A 20,039-nucleotide genomic window follows, 5' to 3' on the forward strand; every position below is an offset into this window, starting at 1 on the left:
TCCTCTCAGGAGATTCCACTATGGAAATTCTTTCAGGATTTGTATATAATTTACATATGGATAGCCTTTCTATTACTTTTTTTTTTGTTTAGGTGATGTCAGAGGGAGTTACAAGCTGAGACACAATGCATGCACCTTCCCAGTCTAGGCTGCTTCAAGGGCAAAGACCATAGCTGCCAAGGTATCCCTTTTTTTAAGGGATTTTCCCTTATGCTGAATAGGCTTCCTCACCAGAAAAGGGGAAACTTGGCAGCTATGGCAAAGACCCATTATCAGGATAGACAATGCAGGCCAAGGATTGCCAGTATTACAAGCGAGGTGTGTGAGATTGCCATATCTCCAACACTGTGTGAGAGAGAAAGGGATCATTTTTTATAGCAATGCTGTAATTTTGCCTGTAACATTTTGTGAGCTGATATTGTAGTGTGAATTCCAAAACAGCTGTGCAAAACCCACAAAGAAACTCACAGGTTAATGGTGGCGTGAGCTTTCCTGGTCCACAACCCGCAGCATTCGCCTGCTGTTTACAAAGGTTTAGGCCACTATACATTTATTATGGCCCCCAGGTAATTTGTTGTCTTTGCTTCAAAAGATGAATGTTTCTGAATACTTTGACAGTCACAAATGACGTAAACAGCACTTCTCTTTTACTTGTTCCACACAGGAGAGACTGATACACAAGTCTAAGCACATCTTGCTTGAAACAGAAAAATACAGAAACGTGAAGGGGAAATTGAGAGGTAAGCCCTTTCACTATGCAGTGAGACATTTCACTACGGTTAAAATGTATCAAAATCCCCACTCCCCCTCTCCATTTCACCCATAGCTGTCAAGTTTTCCCTTTTCTCGCAAAGAAGCCTATTCAGCATAAGGGAATTTCCCTTTAAAAAGGGAGAACTTGACAGTTATGATTTCACCAGATTTCCAGTATTACCTCTATATAAATTCTCATGTCTAAGGGATTAGGAAGATTGCTACTGAAATTAAAGGGTTCCTGTAGTCCATTATCACGATTAATTGAATTTGTTAGTTCCGGGTTTCAAACTTTTTTCGGAAGTCGAACGTGTTCCAATTTTGGCTTATCCCCAGCAGTGACTGCCATAGCTTCCTTCCTTTCCCTTCCCTCTGCTGGGAAGCGCCTCTTTCCTTGGTCCAAAGTGGAGTGTAAGTGACTCCGGAGTAGGGAGACTTGGAAGTTGGTGATTCTCCCCCATCGAGCAGAGAGGCGGTGTTTGGGGGGATACTATGCTGGGCAGGTGGACCTTCCCGCCCCCTCGCCTTCCCTCCCTCCCCACTTCCAAGCCTGACTCCAAGCGAGGTTCAGGCGAGGCAGCATGGGCGGCGCATTCCCAGGCTCCAGCCCACCCGTCTCAGCTTCCAGCTAGGAGCGCAGTTGAGAGCAGCCGCCTCCTCCTCTCGGCACTCGCCGTGCCAGGGATGCACAGCCGCTTTGTCATGCTGCCCAAAGTGGAGACAGAAGCACTAGGACTCGCATGGGCGAATGGGGAGTGTGGGCAGATGCCGGAAAACATGCGCGGGGGGGGGGAAGAGTGCTGGTGTGGGGGGGAAGAGAACTTTTGCCTCCTTTTCCTCCCCCCCCACTTAAACTCCCCTCTCCTAAAATTTTTGGAAATTTTGAAGCTCGGAAAAAGGTTTTTTCTGCAGATCTTTGTACAGCCCTATCAGAATGTAGGGATAGTTGTCCAAGTCCAAGTATTGCACACCTATGTTGTTCAGCTACTTCTCCGACTCAGTCAAGGGAGGGGACCCCGCCTTCTCTCCAAGCAGAGTTTGTCCTAGTTTCTGAGTTTCCCCATAGTGGTTCCTGCTCCAGTTGGGCCTCAGGGACCTCACTTTCTAAGGTTGCCTGTTTCAGCTCATTTGCCAGATCCACTCCCTCCCCTCCTCTGTTGGCTTCTATATCCTTCCCGTACCAGGTGCGGTCAACAGACCACTCGTGAGAATGCAGGATCTCCATGTTTCTTGTAGCATTTGCTTTTGGTTAGAAATAATATAAGATTTTGGCCTGCTCTTTCTTGGGGGGGGGGAGGTTTCTGCAGCTTGTGTAAGAGAAATTCCCAGTTCTTTATAACTCTGTTTTGTGAGTACCATCCCCGGACTAGATTTGGGTTAATTTGTCCCATTTGAGGGCTTTGTTTGAAGGAAACTTGGAGCGTTGTAATTAGCCTCAAATAGTCTTAGATAACCTCAAAGAGTTTTGGATGGCTTCAGCGGGATTTCAAAGGGGCTTTAGAAGAGCCTCAAAGGAAGGGAGGATATTTTAAAATGCCGTCCGGCGACTTCCAGAGTCCTCCTCTGGCTGGGATATAACCTTGTTTTGTGGGAGTATGTCTTTTTCCGCATAATTTTTATTTTTAAAAGCTCCTACTCACTCTGCTGAGGCTCACAGGAGACTTGCTTCAGGCGCTATCTTGCTCCTCCGGCTCCTCCAAATGAGTAGTTTTCAACTCCAGAGTAGATACAGTAATTGATAATTGATCATTAAAAGTTGATGATGCATTACTATTATCTGACATTATTTCATTTCCTTAAAAAATGGAACATATAAGAGGAAAGAGTGTATGAGATGTTAAAATAAGAGAAGGCACCAAAGTCACTTGATGTGTGTTATATTTCTTTGTTCTCTTCTTTAAAGGATTTCCTTTCCCCCTACTCGGAAGCAAGCAATAGAGAAGATCTGCAATCTGTAATTTCTTTAGGAACTGCGAATAAACAATTTATATATGTGGAATGTACAATGTGATTCAGTAAGTGAACACCCTTAGTTCACATCAATGAACTGAAACAGTGGAGAAACCATTTAAAGGTATGGATTGTGGAAAGGACTTCAGTGGAATGCTAAGAATCCATCAGCGAACTCACACAGGGGCAAGACCGTTTAAATGTATGGAGTGTGGAAAGAGCTTCAGTCAGAGTGGACACCTTAAAAACCATCAAAGAACTCACACAGGGGAGAAACCATTTAAATGTATGGAGTGTGGAAAGAGCTTCAGTGAGAGTGGACACCTTAAAAACCATCAACAAACTCACACAGGGGAGAAACCATTTAAATGTATGGAGTGTGGAAAGAGCTTCAGTCAGAGTGGACACCTTAAAAACCATCAACGAACTCACACAGGGGAGAAACCATTTAAATGTATGGAGTGTGGAAAGAGCTTCAGTCAGAGTGGACACCTTAAAAACCATCAACGAACTCACACAGGGGAGAAACCATTTAAATGTATGGAGTGTGGAAAGAGCTTCAGTCAGAGTGGACACCTTAAAAACCATCAACGAACTCACACAGGGGAGAAACCATTTAAATGCATGGAGTGTGGAAAGAGCTTCAGTGATAGCGGAATGCTAAGAATCCATCAGCGAACTCACACAGGGGCAAGACCGTTTAAATGTATGGAGTGTGGAAAGAGCTTCAGTCAGAGTGGAACCCTTAAAAAGCATCAACGAACTCACACAGGGCAGAAACCATTTAAGTGCATAGAGTGTGGAAAGAGCTTCAATGATAGCGGAACACTAAGAATCCATCAGCGAACTCACACAGGGGAGAAACCATTTAAATGTATGGAGTGTGGAAAGAGCTTCAGTGATAGCGGAACGCTAAGAATCCATCAGCGAACTCACACAGGGGAGAAACCATTTAAATGCATGGAGTGTGGAAAGAGCTTCAGTCATAGAGGAGCGCTAAGAATCCATCGGCGAACTCACACAGGGGAGAAACCATTTGAATGTATGGAGTGTGCAAAGAACTTCAGTCATAGAGGAGCGCTAAGAATCCATCGGCGAACTCACACAGGGGAGAAACCATTTAAATGTATGGAGTGTGGAAAGAGCTTCAGTGATAGCGGAACGCTAAGAATCCATCGGCGAACTCACACAGGGGAGAAACCATTTAAATGTATGGAGTGTGGAAAGAGCTTCAGTGATAGCAAAACGCTAAGAATCCATCGGCGAACTCACACAGGGGAGAAACCATTTGAATGTATGGAGTGTGGAAAGAGCTTCAGTCATAGAGGAGCGCTAAGAATCCATCAGCGAACTCACACAGGGGAGAAACCTTATAAATGTTTTGAGTGTGGAAAATGCTTCAGTCAGAGTGGAGGCTTTAATGTACATCTACAAACTCACACGAGGGAGAAACCGTAGAAGACATCAGCAAACTCACACGGGAAAAACAATTTAAATGTATGTTTAAATGTATGTTTGTAATCATTTATGTAAACACTGCCAACAGTACCTTTTTGCCTGTGTTAAGAAAAGATGAAAATTCTACACAAATATTCCTCCGCCGTGCAACAAAGGCAGGCGCTGCTCTTCCACTCGTAGCTCTATGGGCCCCTGTGGTCCAAAACAAACCTGAAGTGTTCCCCCTAAATCAGATGTTTCCTGGGCGATTGGGCAAAAGGAGCCCCTGGAAGTGGGGAGGGGGGCATTGGAAAGGAGAGGAGGGGTGACAGTGCACATTCTGCCCACATCTTTTTTTTTAAGAAATACTTTATTGTTTAATACAAAACATAACATATATACAAGTACAGCATAAATTTTCTTCTCATTGAATCACATACAAAAATAAAAAATAATATGCAAAACAAATTATATAATTCAAAATAAATACTTCTTCGCAATGTGAAGAGTATGCCATCCTTGTATTTTGTCCTATTTCCTCCCTCTTAAATACTTCCCGTCCTTTTAACAATACAATAGCAGATTCTTTATTTTCCACAGGCCTGCATTATGAATTTCCTCCTTTCTTTTCTTGGTTTTTCCTGATCTCACTTTTGTGTTTTCAAACGTTATTCTATATCTGCTAGTATAGAATTGTTAGGATAATACTTTTTAAAATATTTTTTTGTAAACACTCCATTCTTTGGATACATTTTGTGTTGATGATCCCCTTACTGAGTCAGTAAGTTTAGCCAGTTGTACATATTCTAGCATGAGCCTTTGCCACTCCATTACAGTGGGTAAGTTCTCACTCTTCCACTTTCTTGCCACTAATGCCCTGGCCGCCCGCATCTATAAATTGCAATACAGTGGTACCTCTGTATGCTACCGCCTCGGGGAGCAACCGCTTCGGTTTCCGACCACCACGGACCTGGAAGTGTTTACAACCAGGTTCCGCAGCGCCCGGATGTGCAGAAGAGATCTGCGCAGCGCATGCGTGCGCAGAGCGCTCTATTGGCACTTCGTGCATGCGCAGAAGCATGAATCAGGGAGCAAGCAACTTGGGGAGCAACTGGCTCCCCAGAACCAATTGTGGTCGCAAACCGAGGTACCACTGTACAGGGAATTGGAAAAGTGAACAAGGGAGGTGGGTGGCAGGGGAGGACAAAAATAAGATGCTGAATGGGGGAAGGTGGTGGTGAGGGGGAGGAGGGGGAAGAAAAGAACAAAGGGACTTCTCCACACACACACACCCTCTGCTGGGACCCATTGGCAGGGACCTGGATGCCCACAGTCCAGCTGCCAAGTAAGGAACCCAGAACTGCAGGATTGCACCATTTCCTTTGAAGAATCACACACGTTTCTTTTTATCCTTGAAGGCACAACAGCAACAATTTATTTGAACCCAGCCACTTATGAATACATAATAAAACTTTAAACTTTAAACAGCTTCCCTATGCAGGGCTGCCTTCTGATGTCTTCTAAACGTATAATAATAATAATAATAATAATAATAATAATAATAATCTCTCTCTCTCTCTCTCTGTGTGTGTGTGTGTGTGTGTGTGTGTGTGTGTGTGTGTATAAATGTAAACTGGCCATGTCCGTTAGTATCCACATTTCACCAAAACCGCTTGACTGATTGCGTTCAAATTTTGACACAATGCCGCATGTAAATATGAGAGCAAGCCATACCGTTTCTAAAGACATGTCACACCTGGGCCGGGTAAAAGCCCCAAAAGCACGTGTTCCAGAACTCACAAATCAGACAAAAGTGCATGCTGGGAAAAGAACCAGGTTGGAAACCAGCGCCCTCTAGCGGCGGCTACACTGCTACTGCACCTATAAAACCTTCCCTCTCAACAGCACCTCGGCTCCCGTTTACATACTAGGCCGAAGCCTTTAAAGGCTAGGCTGAATAGAGGTACTGAGTCACCTGGGTGGGGGTTGGCGGGAGGAGGGGATGGGATAGGTCAGGACACGGTGGGTCCAGTCACAGGGATGAGCCAGGGGTGGGGGGGAGGGGCAGGATACGTCATGGATTGGCACAGGGTGGGGAGAAATCATAGGAATACGCCTGTGTAAGCAGAACATACGTAAAACAGGGGGACTCTGAAGGTGAGGGGAGTCTGAAGTGGGACTCTGAGCCTCCATTTAACAGACTGAGCCACAGCATCGCGTGGCAGGGCCAGCTAGTAATAATAATAAATTCATCATTTATTTTAACATGGTATGTTGGCGGAGACCCTACCTGCCTGCAGACTGCCTTTTCAGAGTGGTGCATGCTCTGCTTACCTCACACTTGGACTATTGCAATGCACTCTGTGTGGGGCTGCCTTTGAAGGTGACTTGGAAACTACAACTAATCCAGAATGCGTCCCAAGACTGGTGACTGGGAGTGGCCACCGATACCATATACCACCCATCCTAAAAGAGGTAAATTAAGTCCCTGTAGTTTCCAAGTAGAATTCAAACTGTTGGTGCTGACCTTTAAAGGCCTAAACGGCACCCCCTGCCCATCATTTAGCCTGGACACAGAGGCCCTCCTCCAAGGGTCTTCTGGTTGTTCCCTCAGTGCGAGAAGCGAATTTACAGGAAACCAGGCAGAGGGCCTTCTTGGCAGTGGCACCCTTCCTGTGGAATGCCCTCCCTTAAGATGTCAAGGAGATAAAGAATTACAAAAGTTTTAGAAGGTATTGTTTAGAGAAGTTTTTAGTGTCTGATGTTGTGTTTTTACTCTTTTTTGTTGGGAGCCACCCAGAGTGGGTGGCATACAAACAATAAAATAATAATCAATGGCTCCTCATGTTCAAATATATGAAAGGATGTCATATGGAGGAGGGAGAAAGATTGTTTTCTGCTGCTCCAGAGAAGCAGACACGGAGCAATGGATTCAAACTTCAAGAAAGAAGATTCCACCTAAACATTAGGAAGAACTTCCTGACAGTAAGAGCTGTTCGGCAGTGGAATTTGCTACCAAGGAGTGTAGTGGAGTCTCCTTCTTTGGAGGTCTTTAAGCAGAGGCTTGACAGGCATATGTCAAGAATGCTTTGATGGTGTTTCCTGCTTGGCAGGGGGTTGGACTGGATGGCCCTCGTGGTCTCTTCCAACTCTATGATTCTATTATCATCATCATCATCATCATCATCATCATCATCAAAGTTTATAGTATAAAGAAACCTCCAGCTCTGAATAGCTGGAATGTAGTCTACTGTAGAAAGGGAAGAGGCACATACATTGTCCTGCCCACTTTTGCCCTTCATCCTTCCCATCCACGGGCATATGGCCCCTGGAAGGTAGCTCACAAGTGAATTTGGCCCTCAGCTCAGACTGAAAAAAGCCCCCACCCTCAATGCACAGGATATTGTCTAGACAGGGACCCATGGTGTGACTCAGTATTAAGGTGCCCTCAACCCCCCCCCTAGAAGCTTTTGGGGGGTCACAAAAGACTGGGTGAGCTAGGATGGCAGACTTGACTTCTGTTAACTTAATTTTGTGGTTTTCTGAAGCTGTGCAGGGGTGATGACTGAGAGATTCAGCAGCTATTTTTTGCACTGGTCTTGAGTTAGAATGGGCTGGGCTTCTGCCCCCCAAGCCCTGTCCTGACGGCGCTGCTGCTTGCGGCGGGGATAGACTGCCTCCGACTCGGGAGGCTCTATCCTCAGCTCTTCTGCCTGGAAGATAAACCTGCACAGCGTCCTATGAACGCGGCTGATCCTCGTGTGTTAAACATAGACCCAACTTCCAAGATAAACCCATCATCACATCTCACGGGGATGAAATCCAAATGCGTAAATAGCGGCGGGGGGGGGGGGTACTGTTTCCTTGACTGGCTGCCTCTGAAGCTGAACGCCAGGATTAAGGAAGGCAGGAGAGGAGGAGGCGGGGCCACGGGATGGCCCTTTAAGGGGCCGGCCTTCCGCAGGCCGCCCCCTGAGCAAGCAGGTAGAGAGCGAACGAGAGACGAGCTGCACCTTCCGCAGTTCTGCCCAGAGAGGCGGAGAGAGCAGAGCGGAGCGTAAAATCGCAGCAGGCATCAGCCGCCGCCGATCGTCGTCCCGAAGCAGGAAAAAAAGAGGAGCCCGTAGCGACAGCAAGAGCGAAAGGCCTCCATCGTCCCACCCCTTCCAGCCCCGGCTCGGCTATGGGGAAGATCCAGCTCTTCGAGATCCGCCTGGGCGACAGCCGCGTCGTCTACAGCCCCGGCGAGCCTCTGACTGGCACGGTCACCGTCCGCCTGGCTGGAGCGCTCCAGTACCGCGGTGAGCGAGCAAGTAGGGAGGGAGCGCCGGGCGGAGGGGAGGGGGACTCCCTTTTTCACGTCCGTTCCACTACCCTCTCCACGTCTTCCTATTCCCATTAACCCTCTGCGCGAAGCCTGCTTGCGAATAGGTGCAGGGGTTCACAGGGATTCACTTTTTTGGGGGGGGGAACCTTTCCACCTGTCGTCCACCTTCTTTCACTATCTAAGCCCCCTTGCAATTAGGTGCCGAGGCTCACAGTCGCACCGTATAGCTCCAGGATTACTTTCTTCTTCCCACTCTCTTTCGTGGGGGAGAAAGAGGAGTGGCTTTGGTGTGCGCGCGGCGGGGAGGGGAGTTTAATTGCAGTTGAGGAAAATATCCTCTGTTTATGCTCAGGGACTGTACTGTATCTTTGCCTGGTTTGAGCAGCGAGACTTGATTTTGGGGCGTTGAAAGAGGCCTTAACGTCAAATAATACACACCCCACAACTACCTGTCTGAAATGATAACTTTTTTCCTGTGGTCTGTGGCTGTGTCTCCCTCTGTGCCATGCCTTTGCTGCCATGTAGGCGTGTCTCTCCTCTCTGTGTCTCTTCTGTAGATCTATGGTGGTAAAAAAGCTAAACCCCACCCAGATCCGCTGAAGTGGTGGGATGAATCACAAAATACTTTAGGACCTACATTTTTATTATTGTAAGTTGTTTTAAACTGTTGTTGACATTTTGTTTTAGTGTTATAACCTGCTCTAGGACCCTAGGGTGAAGGGCATGTAATAAATAAATAATAGTAATAGCCACACACAAGGAAACCCCCCTCCCCAAATTGTCTGGCTAGCTCTTCAGCATTCTTTTGGAAAGGAGTGCCCCAGAGGCTAAACTCCTAAGTGAGTGGTCAGGCCTGGTAAAAGTGCTTTCTGTATGCGTTGCCTTGTGATGTGATTGTGTTAGGAGCTTCTGAACATGTGGAGAGTGCTTCAAGTTCTTCGTGCTTGAGTAATATTAAGCATCTGAACTTAATGGGCTCAATGCTTCCAGATTTGATGGAGTAGGAGAGTGGCAGGTACCCTAGAATTCACTTACAGTAGTAGAACTTAAGTGCGTTCAGCACAGTTAGGGAGTTTGTGTGAACTGGGGTGGGGAGTTGTCTTCTGGAAGCAGACCGTGTTCTGTTTGGTTTAAGGTGGGGTGGGCAGGAGGCAACCTGTGGCCCTTCAGATGTCACTGAAGTCCAACTCCCACCAGTGCCAACCAGCATGGCTAGTAGTAAAGGATGATGGGAGCTGTGGATTGCCCCACATGTATAAGAAGCAACCCTGAGCATTCTGACATCTTCATTGCAGGAGACACAACTTTTTCTATATTCAGCTGAGCTAGAATGAATCAAATATACCAAAAGTCCAAGCGCATTCCTCCTTGTTGATGGTTGACTGAGGTTACAATCCTGTGCATTCTTACCTGAGAGTAAGCCCTACTGAGCATAAAACAACTTCTTGTAGACATGTATAGCATTGCTCTATCTGTGGCATAAACTTCGGACAAACCTTTTTCTGCACTAGGAGAAAAAGGCTGGGTGAGAGATACAGTATTGTTACACTGACATCTTGAATTTTATGGCTTCCCACCAATCTTGCATGGTAGGTGGGTGACTGGCCCATAGTGACTAGGTGAGTTTTGTTGGGTGAGGATTTGAACCCAGGTCTCCCTAACTCTGATCCAGTGCTCTTAGCCATGACACCAGAGGTAGCCAATGTAGTGACCGCCAGATGTTGCTGAAGTGCAACTCACCCTTGATCATTGACTGCGCTTGACTGGGCTGGGAGTCTGGAAACATCTGGCAGACACCAGTACACCACTAGCTAAAAGGTAAAGGGACCCTGGCCGTTAGGTCCAGTCGTGGACGACTGTGGGGTTGTGGCGTTCATCTCGCTTTATTGGCCGAGGGAGCTGGCGTACAGCTTCCGGGTCATGTGGTGCAAATGGTACCCCGGAATGGATCATGTCCGCAACCAGAGGTACCACTGTATTAAAAACACATAGCTGCCAAGTTATCCCTTTTTTAAAAGGGATTTTCCCTTATGCTGAATAGGCTTCCTCGCGAGAAAAGGGAAAACTTGGCAGCCATGAAAACAGTGGAATCAGACTGCAGTCACAGGAATGGGGTGAGCCTTGAAGTCACATTGTTCAGGTGTGTCTGCATATACGCACAACTCTCCATTCTTCAGTCAGGCAGAAGCACTCAAGGAGGACACAATGTGGGAGTGGAAAGGGGTGTGGTCTGGGAAGAGGGGTGTGGCTTGCAGAGAAGGAGTGGCTTAGGAAGAGACCCGAGGGCCACATCTGGCCCTCCGGTCCTGAGATTTCCCCCTTCCTGATATTTGTAGTGCAATTCTTGAGCGCTCAAAGTGATTTTCTTAAATCTCCAGTTATTCTCACAGTAGCCCTCTCAGGTAGGCTGATGATATTAACCACATATTGCAGCTTGTGTAGGTTGGCCTTGAATTGTTATTATGTTATTATTATGTTATCAAGTTTATATACTGCCCTATACCCGCGCTACACAAGATAAAATCACAATATAAAAACGCAAAATGCATAATCAAAACAAGGCAGCTCAGTGAAGTCCCTGTTGGAGGTGAGATTCGAAATGGGGGGGTGGGGGGTGTCCTTCTTCATCATACACAGCAAATACTTCCACATGCTTACTGGGAAGTAAGCCCCCCTGGGGCTTAGCAAGTTGCCTTGGTATAGCTCAACCTCAGCATGTTTACTCACAAGTAAGCCCCTCTAAGTTCAATGGGAATTCCTAGCAGTTGTGCTTCAGGCTGCAACCCTAAATCTCTTGGCCACCTTTGTTAGAACTTTTATTGCAAAATATAACCTATATTTCTTCTGAGTATGCCTAGTGACTGAAATGGTAAGTATCATTGCAATGGCCTTGCGAAGAAGTAGGATAGACTGAGAGGTGGTGATTGGTCCAAGGCCACCCAGTGAACTTGAAGGCTGAGTGGGCATTTGGACCTGGTGTGAATGGCCCATGGTCAGAGAGGATGAGAATTTTGGTACAACAGCCAGTTGTGCTGTGGTCTGTTGTCAGAGACCTGTTGCTTTTTTTTTTCCAAATAATTTTATTCAGTTTTCCAATTAACAACAAAACAAAACAAAAACAAATCTTTTATACAATACATCTTAAATTCCCCTCTTTCACCTTGCTCTGCCGAGCTGTGACTTCCCTCCCTCCCTTCATGCGGTTTTCTTGTTAGCTCCTTTTTTGCAGGTCCTTATTCCCTTTTTTCAGTCAATTCGTAGGATTTATTTCAATCCTGCTAGTGTTTTTAAACTTCTACAGTTTTTCTCCATATAGTCCACATATTTACTCCAGTCTTTTTGGAACCTTGTCTCTCCTTGGTCTCGGATCTTGCAAGTCAGTCTAGCTAAATCTGCATAGTCTATCATTTTCATCTGCCACTCTTCGATTGTTGGTAGTTCCTGAAGTTTCCATTTTTGGGCTAACAATGTCCTAGCCGCGGTTGTCGCATACATAAACAATACTTGGTCTTCTTTCCTAATCTCTCCTCCCATAATCCCTAACAAAAATGCCTCCGGTTTTTTGGGAAAGGTATATTTAAAAATCTTTTTCAGTTCATTGTATATCATCTCCCAAAATCTTTTAACTTTATCGCATGTCCACCACATATGATAAAATTCCCCATCTTTCTCTTTACACTTCCAGCATAATTTACCACTCATTCTATACATTTTAGCCAATTTTACTGGTGTTAAATACCATCTATACATCATCTTATAAACATTTTCTTTCAGGGCTGTACATGCTGTAAACCTCAAAGTTTGATTCCATAATTTCAACCACGCGTCATATTCAATATTATGCCCAAAATCCTTTGCCCATTTTATCATCACCTCTTTTGTCAATTCATCTTTTGTATACCATTCTAACAACAAATCATACATTTTTGACAAAAGTTTAGTTTGGCCTTCCAACACTTCTATTTGGCCCATGGTCAGAGAGGATGAGAATTTTGGTACAACAGCCAGTTGTGCTGTGGTCTGTTGTCAGAGACCTGTTGCTATTTCTGCAGCCGGGTCCCTGCTTCCAGCATTCTAGAGCTGCCCCATCAGCATGAAAGGGGGGATTTTTTAGCCACTGTGTACTCCAAATCTAAGTATTTAGGATCACCGAAAACACAAGGAGCTCCATTTTCAAGATCATGGCATGCAAGCTCTGCTGGGTACTATGAAACTCTACAGAAATCACAGTTCTAGTCATTCTGAAAGAAGATACTGGATTACATGCCCACTGCCCCAGGAAAGTATTTTCTATGAAACATTCCAAAATTACACCAAGCTTAACTCTGCATTGTCATGCAAGGCACTTTCAAGAATACTGTCCTATGCCAATCATACTGTAAACAGTATAGTTACTGGGAGTATAAACCCCACACTATGTTTTGGGCAACCAGAAACCATACGCTTGCAGAGCGAGGAGAGCGTTTCCTCTTAGATTTCCCAGTGTTGTCTCTAGGTCAACACTAAGTTTTCTTTCCGGGGTAGGGAACCTTTTCCAGCCTAGGTACCACATTCCCATCTGGGAAAGCTTCCAAAGGTCAGTGATGGGTGGGGTCAGAGGCAAAAGTGGGTGGAGCAACTAATGTAAATCATTTAATGCACAGTAGCCAAAATTCTACACTCACTCGCATACCCTTCTCCATCCTTCATCCAGACAAGGAAGAGACATGATAAGAATTCAAGGAGGACATATTCCAGCCAGGCAAAAACACTGGAAAAAAGGGGTGCAGGTGAGGCATGTGACCTAGGGAAAGTTCTGAGGGCCAGATAGAGAGGTATGGAGGGCCACAATGGGATTCTGGGTCTCTCTGTTCCTTATCCCTAATGGTTCCTGGGTCTGAAAAGGTTGACTACGACTGTCCTGCAGGATACATTCTTGGTTGTATCATTGTAGGATAGGATGTTGTTCAGAGCTTAGGGTGCACACCTCCACTTCCTTATTTTTAGGTGTGTTTTGGGGTCACCCCAGGTTTAATAGCATAGAACTAACAAACAGGCTTTGACTGAAGATCATTCTTCTGCATTGCACATGGGACAGCTCCTCAATCATGGAGGTGTATTAGCTATGGGATAGTTAGGTCATATAAGCATCAGCTTCTTATCAAACCTCTGCCCTTTTAAAAGTTTATTCTTGTTATTTCTGAAATACATGCAATAGACAAACATAAACAACAGCAATCATATTATGGCTGATCCCTAAATGGGGATGCATAGAGAAAACAGCAGTCTTGAAAGGTATCAGACATTTATATTCATTTCTTAAAGAATTCAGTCCAGTTATAGTGGAGAGTGTGCTTTGTTTTGAACTTTTGTCGGAATCTGGAATGGGGAGCTAATAAGCCACTTAGACCATGTGAAAAATGAACTATTTTGTTGTTTTTAAAGTTGTCCTCTTCTTGGACACAAGGTCACTTGAAGGCAATTCTCTGTAGTTAACTCTGTGGTTAACAGATAAAACTGTTTCCTGTTGGAGAAAGAAAATAAATATATACTGTATTTTTCTGTGTATAAAACTAGGTTTCCCCCCTAAAAAATAATGTCCAAAATGTGGGGGCATCTTATACACGGGGTCCATCTCCCCCCATTTTCTTAAATTGGAGTCCCCCAAAATAGGGGGTGTCTTATACATGGGGGCATCTTATAGATGGAAAAATACGAAACACACACACACACACACACACACACACACACACACACACACACCAAAACCACTGCAGTATATCCTCTTGAGTTTTCCTCTGCCCCTAGAAACAAGTGGAGAATCTGTGTCTCATCAGGTGCTCAAGCATATTGATTGGTAATTTTGCTGGTGGTTTTATTGTTTATATTCTTTTTGTAAATTGATTTGAGATTTTTTATTTTTTTATTTATTCTTACAATCAAGTGGCATATAATTGTATGAAACAAACAAACCAAAAATCCACATGGCTGGGGGAATACCATGAGTTTTCCAGAACTCTTCATCAGAACTCTTTGATCAAGGTTGGGGAACCTCCGTTCCAGGGGCCAATTGTGGCATTCCAAACCTTTCTGTTTGGCCCTGGGATGCACCCCAAGACATCACCATCACCATCATACCCCACCCAACTGACTGGGTTGCCCCAGCCACTCTTGGGGGCAGTGGAGATACCTTATGCTTTCTGGAAGGAGGATGGAGAAAGTATATATTTAGCTAGTGGTGAAGCCAGCATCTTAACAGCATCTTAAAAAGCAGATACATCACCTTGCTGACAAAGGTCCGTATAGATAAAGCTATGGTTTTCCCAGTAGTGATATATGGAAATGAGAGCTGGACCATAAAGAAGGCTGATCGCTGAAGAATTGATGCTTTTGAATTATGGTGCTGGAGGAGACTCTTGAGAGTCCCATGGATTGCAAGAAGATCAAACCTATCCATTCTGAAGGAAATCAGCCCTGAGTGCTCATTGGAAGGACAGATCCTGAAGCTGAGGCTCCAATACGTTGGCCACCTTATGAGAAGAGAAGACTCCCTGGAAAAGACCTTGATGTTGGGAAATATTGAGGGCACAAGGAGAAGGGGACGACAGAGGACGAAATGGTTGGACAGGGTTCTTGAAGCCACCAATATGAGTCTGACCAAAGTGCGGGAGGCAGTGGAAGACAGGAGTGTCTGGCGTGCTCTGGTCCATGGGGTCACGAAGAGTCGGACACGACTAAACAACTAAACAACAACAACGAAGCCGTCAGTGTCAGTGTCTGTATCTTGGGTTAAGAACATAAAAATAGCCCTGATGGATCAGGTCAAAGGCCCACTTAGTTCAGCCACCTGTTCTCACAATGGCCAACCAGACGCTCCAATGGGAAGCCTGCAAGCCGGACCTGAGGGAAAAAAGCAGCTTATGATTCCCTGCAACTGGCATTTAGAGGCATATACCGTATTTACCAGGGGACGCGGGTGGCACTGTGGTCTAAACCACTGAGCCCCTTGGGCTTGCTGATCAGAAGGTCGGCAGTTCAAATTTCCATGACGGGGTGAGCTCCCATTGCTCAGTCCCAGCTCCTGCTAACCTAGCAATTCGAAAGCACCCTAAAAAGTGCAAGTAGATAAATAGGTACTGCTCCGGTGGAAAGGTAAATGCCATTTCCGTGTGCTGCTCTGGTTTCAGTGTTCCGTTGCGCCAGAAGTGGCTTAGTCATGCTGGCCACATGACCCGAAAAACTGTCTGCGGACAAATGCCAGCTCCCTCAACCCCAGAGTCATCTGTGACTGGACTTAACTGTCAGGGGTCCTTTACCTTTAACTTTAAGTTGTTCATAGAATCATAGAGTCATAGAGTTGGAAGAGACCACAAGGGCCATCCAGTCCAACGCCCTGCCAAGCAGGAAACACCATCAAAGCATTCTTGACATATGCCTGTTAAGCCTCCGCTTAAAGACCTCCAAAGAAGGAGACTCCACTACACTCCTTGGCAGCAAGTTCCACTGCCGAACAGCTCTTACTGTCAGGAAGTTCTTGTTGAGGTGGAATCTTCTTTCTTGTAGTTTCTTGTAGTTTGAATCCATTGCTCCGTGTCCGCTTCTCTGGAGCAGCAGAAAACAACCTTTCTCCCTCCTCTATATGGCATCCTTTTATATTTGAACATGGCTATCATATCACCTCTTAACCTTCTCTTCTCCAGGCTACACATACCCAGCTCCCTAAGCCGTTCCTCATAAGGCATCGTTTCCGGGCCTTTGACCATTTTGGTTGCCCTCTTCTGGACACGTTCCAGCTTGTCAGTATCCTTCTTGAACTGTGGTGCCCAGAATTGGACACAGTATTCCAGGTGAGGTCTGACCAGAACGGAATACAGTACTATTACTTCCCTTGATCTAGCTGCATGTTGAGGGGAGGAAATGAGCTTTGGGGATGGGGGGTATGGAATCTTCGAGTTACGGCGACGGCAAACCTAGAAGTGTATACTTATGGGTTTTGCCGCGCACATGTGCACAGAAGTGCTCAACCGCGCCACGTACATGCACAGAAGTGCTCAGTTGTGCCGTGCGTGTGCACAGAAGCATGCCTCTATTTATGTTATTTTCGGGGTGCGAACGGACCCCCAGAATGAATTAAGTTCATATCCGGAGGGTCCACTGTACTGTATTTACACAAATCTAATGCACCATTGAATCTAATGCGCACCTCAGTTTTCAAAGCCTTGAAACCAAAAAAGTATTTGCTGGCAAATGTAAATGCGTCCTCAAATCTAATGCATACCCTAATTTTCACGACATATTTTGGCATTACATTTGAGTAAATATGGTATACTGCCTCCAGTACTGGAATTGGTCCACAACCATCAGGAATAGTAGTCATTATCCTCCTCCATGGGTTTGTGTAACCCCCCACACCCAGTCCTTTGCTAAAGCCATCTTAAGTTGATGGCAATCACCTACATTCTGTGGCAGCAAATTTCCAGTTTATAATTCTGTGTTGTGCTAGGTATTTCCTATTGCTTGCCCTGGATCTTCCAATATTCAGCTTCATTGGATTACTGCAGGTTCTAATACAATGAAAAAGGTGGGGGGGTGTAACTTTGTCCAGTTTTATGCACCTCTGTATTGTCTCTTTACTACCTTTTTATACGGACTAAAAAAGCCCCAACTGTTCCTCGATCGGGTGTTCTTCTCACCTAGTGATTATCTTGGCTACCCTTTTCTGAATCTTTTCCCAGCCTTACAATGTCCTCCTTGAGATTCAGTGACCACAGCTGTACACAGGATTCAAAGTGTGGCTGCACCATATATTTGTATAATGGTGTTACAATATTAGCAGTTCCTTTTCAATCCTAACAAACCCTTACATGGAAATTGTCTTTTCGGCAGTGGCTGTACACAGGACCAGCATTTCTACCAAGCCACCTGCCATAACACCCTAGCCCCAATATATTTCCTGGTGAGTCACACTGCCCTTTGCAGACCCTATCAGTGTATATGTGAAACTGGGGTGCGTTTCCCCCCAGCATGCATTGTTCCATGCTTCCTTACATTGCATTGCATTTGCCTCTTAATGCCCATTCACCCAGTCTGGAGAGATCCTTTTGGAGCTCAACACCAGGACAGTTACATATACTGTATGTTGAAAAGCACAGGTCCCAGTACTGATTCTTGGAGAGGAGCCTTGCTCCACTTCTTAACATCCCTCCTTTGTAAGCACCATTAACCATGCTGGTTGGGAGCTGGGAGTCAGATATGATGGAGGGGCCCTTGATATGGCCGGCTGCAATGACAGATAAGGCTTTCTCAGTAGTCACACTCAAGGTAGAAGATATTTCCCTTTTGAGTTTGGATGGCTTTCTCTTTAACTGCCTTCCAAAGGCTGGTGAAGGCAGTATTAGTAGTAGATTTTGCCCTGCCGGGCATATCACCATCATTTTAGTTTTGTTTTTAATCAGTTTTGCCTACTCGTGTTCTGTATTGTATGGTTTTAAAAAATATGTGTGTATATATATGTGTTTGCTTTTATAATGATACTGTGAGTTTAACTATCCTAAGTGATGCATCTGCATTAACAGGGTAAAATTTTACAAAGATACATATATATTGCATTTATAGCCCACTTTTCTTCCAATGAGCTCAAGGGGGCATACATGATTCTTCACGACCCTGGGGGGTAGGTTAGGCTGAGAGACAATAACTGACAAGAGGTTACCCTGTGAGCTTCAGCATGGCTGAGTGGTGATTTGAACCCTGGTTTCCCAGTTCACAGTATGGGCCTGTAACCACCATAAAAGTAAAGGTAAAGGGACCCCTGACCATTAGGTCCAGTCATGACCGACTCTGGGGTTGTGGCGTACATCTCTCGTTATTGGCTGAGGGAGCCGGCGTACAGCTTCCAGGTCATGTGGCCAGCATGACAAAGCCGCTTCTGGCGAACCAGAGCAGTGCACGGAAACGCCGTTTACCTTCCCGCTGGAGCGGTACCTATTTATCTACTTGCACTTTGATGTGCTTTCGAACTGCTGGGTTGGCAGGAGTAACCACCACACCACTGGCTAATAAATAGGTAAATACCCTGTGGGGGGGGGGGTTCCGTACCACAAATATGTTCTTGCCTGGCTTTGCATCTGGCCCACCCACAACTGGCATATGGCTCCTGAAAGGTTCCCTAGAAGGGCATGTTGCCACAGACCGAAAAAAGTTCCCCATGCTCTTGATTTGGAGCAATATGAATGGGCTTCTGAGTGCTCAACTGGGTAACGGGAACCAAGGAACCTTTATAAAGCAGGCTGCCAAATGAGGCAGGGAGCCAGGACCACCCTCCTCTCCTACACAGGGATAGCCTTGGACAAATGCAGATGCCTTGAAGTTGGGAAGGGATTTTGTTGACTCAACAGCTCCTGGAACATCTTGGTCTTTTCTCTGGCTGGGGGCTGCAAAAACAAGGGAGCCGGCTGGCTTTGCCTCTTTCAGCATGTGATGTTCTCTCTCTCTCTCTCTCTAGGATCAGAGCTGTGAATATTAACACTTTGGGCGGTGGTGGTGAGAGAAATTCTCTTGGGTAGGCTTGGTGAGAAATAGCCATAGCAGGCAAGAGAAGCCCTCACCTCATACCCTCACTTCAGGTGTTTGCATTCAGTTTGCATTTCTGCCTTCCCTTGGCAGCCTTGGCCTGAGGGCATGCATGGGTGTTGCAGCGCAGAGGAGGGCTAAACCCCTGTTCCAACCCAGCATGCTTAACTCCTCTTCTTGCAGCATCTAAGGCAGTGTCTTGTTGGCTAGGGTGAGGTTTGCCAAGTTGCCTTGGCAGTGGGGTGTGTGTGTGTGTATGAAGGTGTTTTGGAAAGAACACCTAAAGAACTGCCAACATTTTGGGGGTGGGAATGCTGGCATTGCTTTTTTAAATAGCTTCTTAACGCTGCCTGTGGCAATTATTCTGGAGTAAGAGCTAGGAAGAAATTGGTAGCAGGTTCCAATTTTAATACCTCACCTCTTCTCCCCGTGATCCATTGAGCTGGAATAAAGGCCTTATATCAAGCCAGACCATTGGCCCCTCTAGGTCCCTCTATAGTCCTGGGGTGGCCAACTCTCAAGACACTGCGATCTACTCACAGAGTTAAAAACTGGCAGCAATAAACCCTCCTTTTTGGGGTTCAGGTCAAAGTTGTTGAACTTTTTTTAGGAAGGAGGAAGACTGATTTGGGGGGGGGATTAAGGTCAAAGTTGTTGAGTTTTTTCAGGGAGGAGGTAAAATGTTGAGCTTTTCTTAGGGGAGCCACAGTTGTTCAGCTTCTTTGGGGGGAGCCAATGATTTACCAGTGATCTACCAGTAGATCACGATCTACCTGTTGGACATGCCTGTATACTGCCTGGCATCGGCTTTCCAGGATTTCAGACAAGAGGTTTCTCCCAGCCCTACCTGGAGATGCCAGAGATTGAACCTGGGCTCTTCTCCATGCAAAGCAGACGATTTGTCACTGAGCTGCAGTTTAGGAGGGTTGTGGCAAACTGGAAGGTGTGCAAAATGATTTTAAAAATCTGGAATCCAAGCCTTATGAGGAAATGTTGAAGGAGCTGCGTATGTTTTGCCTGG

The 20,039-nt window shown here is 45.7% G+C and overlaps 2 protein-coding genes across 15 annotated transcripts in view; both read left to right on the forward strand.

Annotated features, from left to right (window-relative positions):
• The window catches only part of LOC132591503 (uncharacterized), an 86,703-nt gene extending 82,057 nt beyond the window's left edge, over nt 1–4,646 (forward strand). For 8 of the 9 annotated variants that reach the window (XM_088664992.1, XM_088664993.1, XM_088664991.1 and 5 more), the window contains 2 exons: nt 665–740; nt 2,657–4,646. In XM_088664992.1, the coding sequence (XP_088521118.1) occupies nt 2,830–4,161 (1,332 nt within the window). In that variant the 5' untranslated portion in view covers nt 665–740; nt 2,657–2,829 and the 3' untranslated portion in view covers nt 4,162–4,646. The remainder of the gene's footprint in view (nt 1–664; nt 741–2,656) is intronic. The other variant, XM_088664998.1, reaches the window with a different exon arrangement.
• Nucleotides 1–20,039, forward strand: part of ARRDC1 (arrestin domain containing 1) — a 98,316-nt gene that overhangs the window by 39,967 nt on the left and 38,310 nt on the right. Inside the window, exon 1 of one of the 6 annotated variants that reach the window (XM_088665000.1) lies at nt 8,040–8,441. The exons of 1 other annotated variant lie outside the window; for it this stretch is intronic. In XM_088665000.1, the coding sequence (XP_088521126.1) occupies nt 8,324–8,441 (118 nt within the window). In that variant the 5' untranslated portion in view covers nt 8,040–8,323. Of the gene's footprint in view, nt 1–8,039; nt 8,442–20,039 lie in introns of those variants that run through there. 4 more of the 6 variants (XM_060270277.2, XM_060270276.2, XM_088664999.1 and 1 more) reach the window with 4 other exon arrangements.

This window comes from Zootoca vivipara, chromosome Z2 (assembly GCF_965207765.1).
Source record: "Zootoca vivipara chromosome Z2, rZooViv2.hap1.1, whole genome shotgun sequence".
NCBI lineage: Eukaryota > Metazoa > Chordata > Lepidosauria > Squamata > Lacertidae > Zootoca > Zootoca vivipara.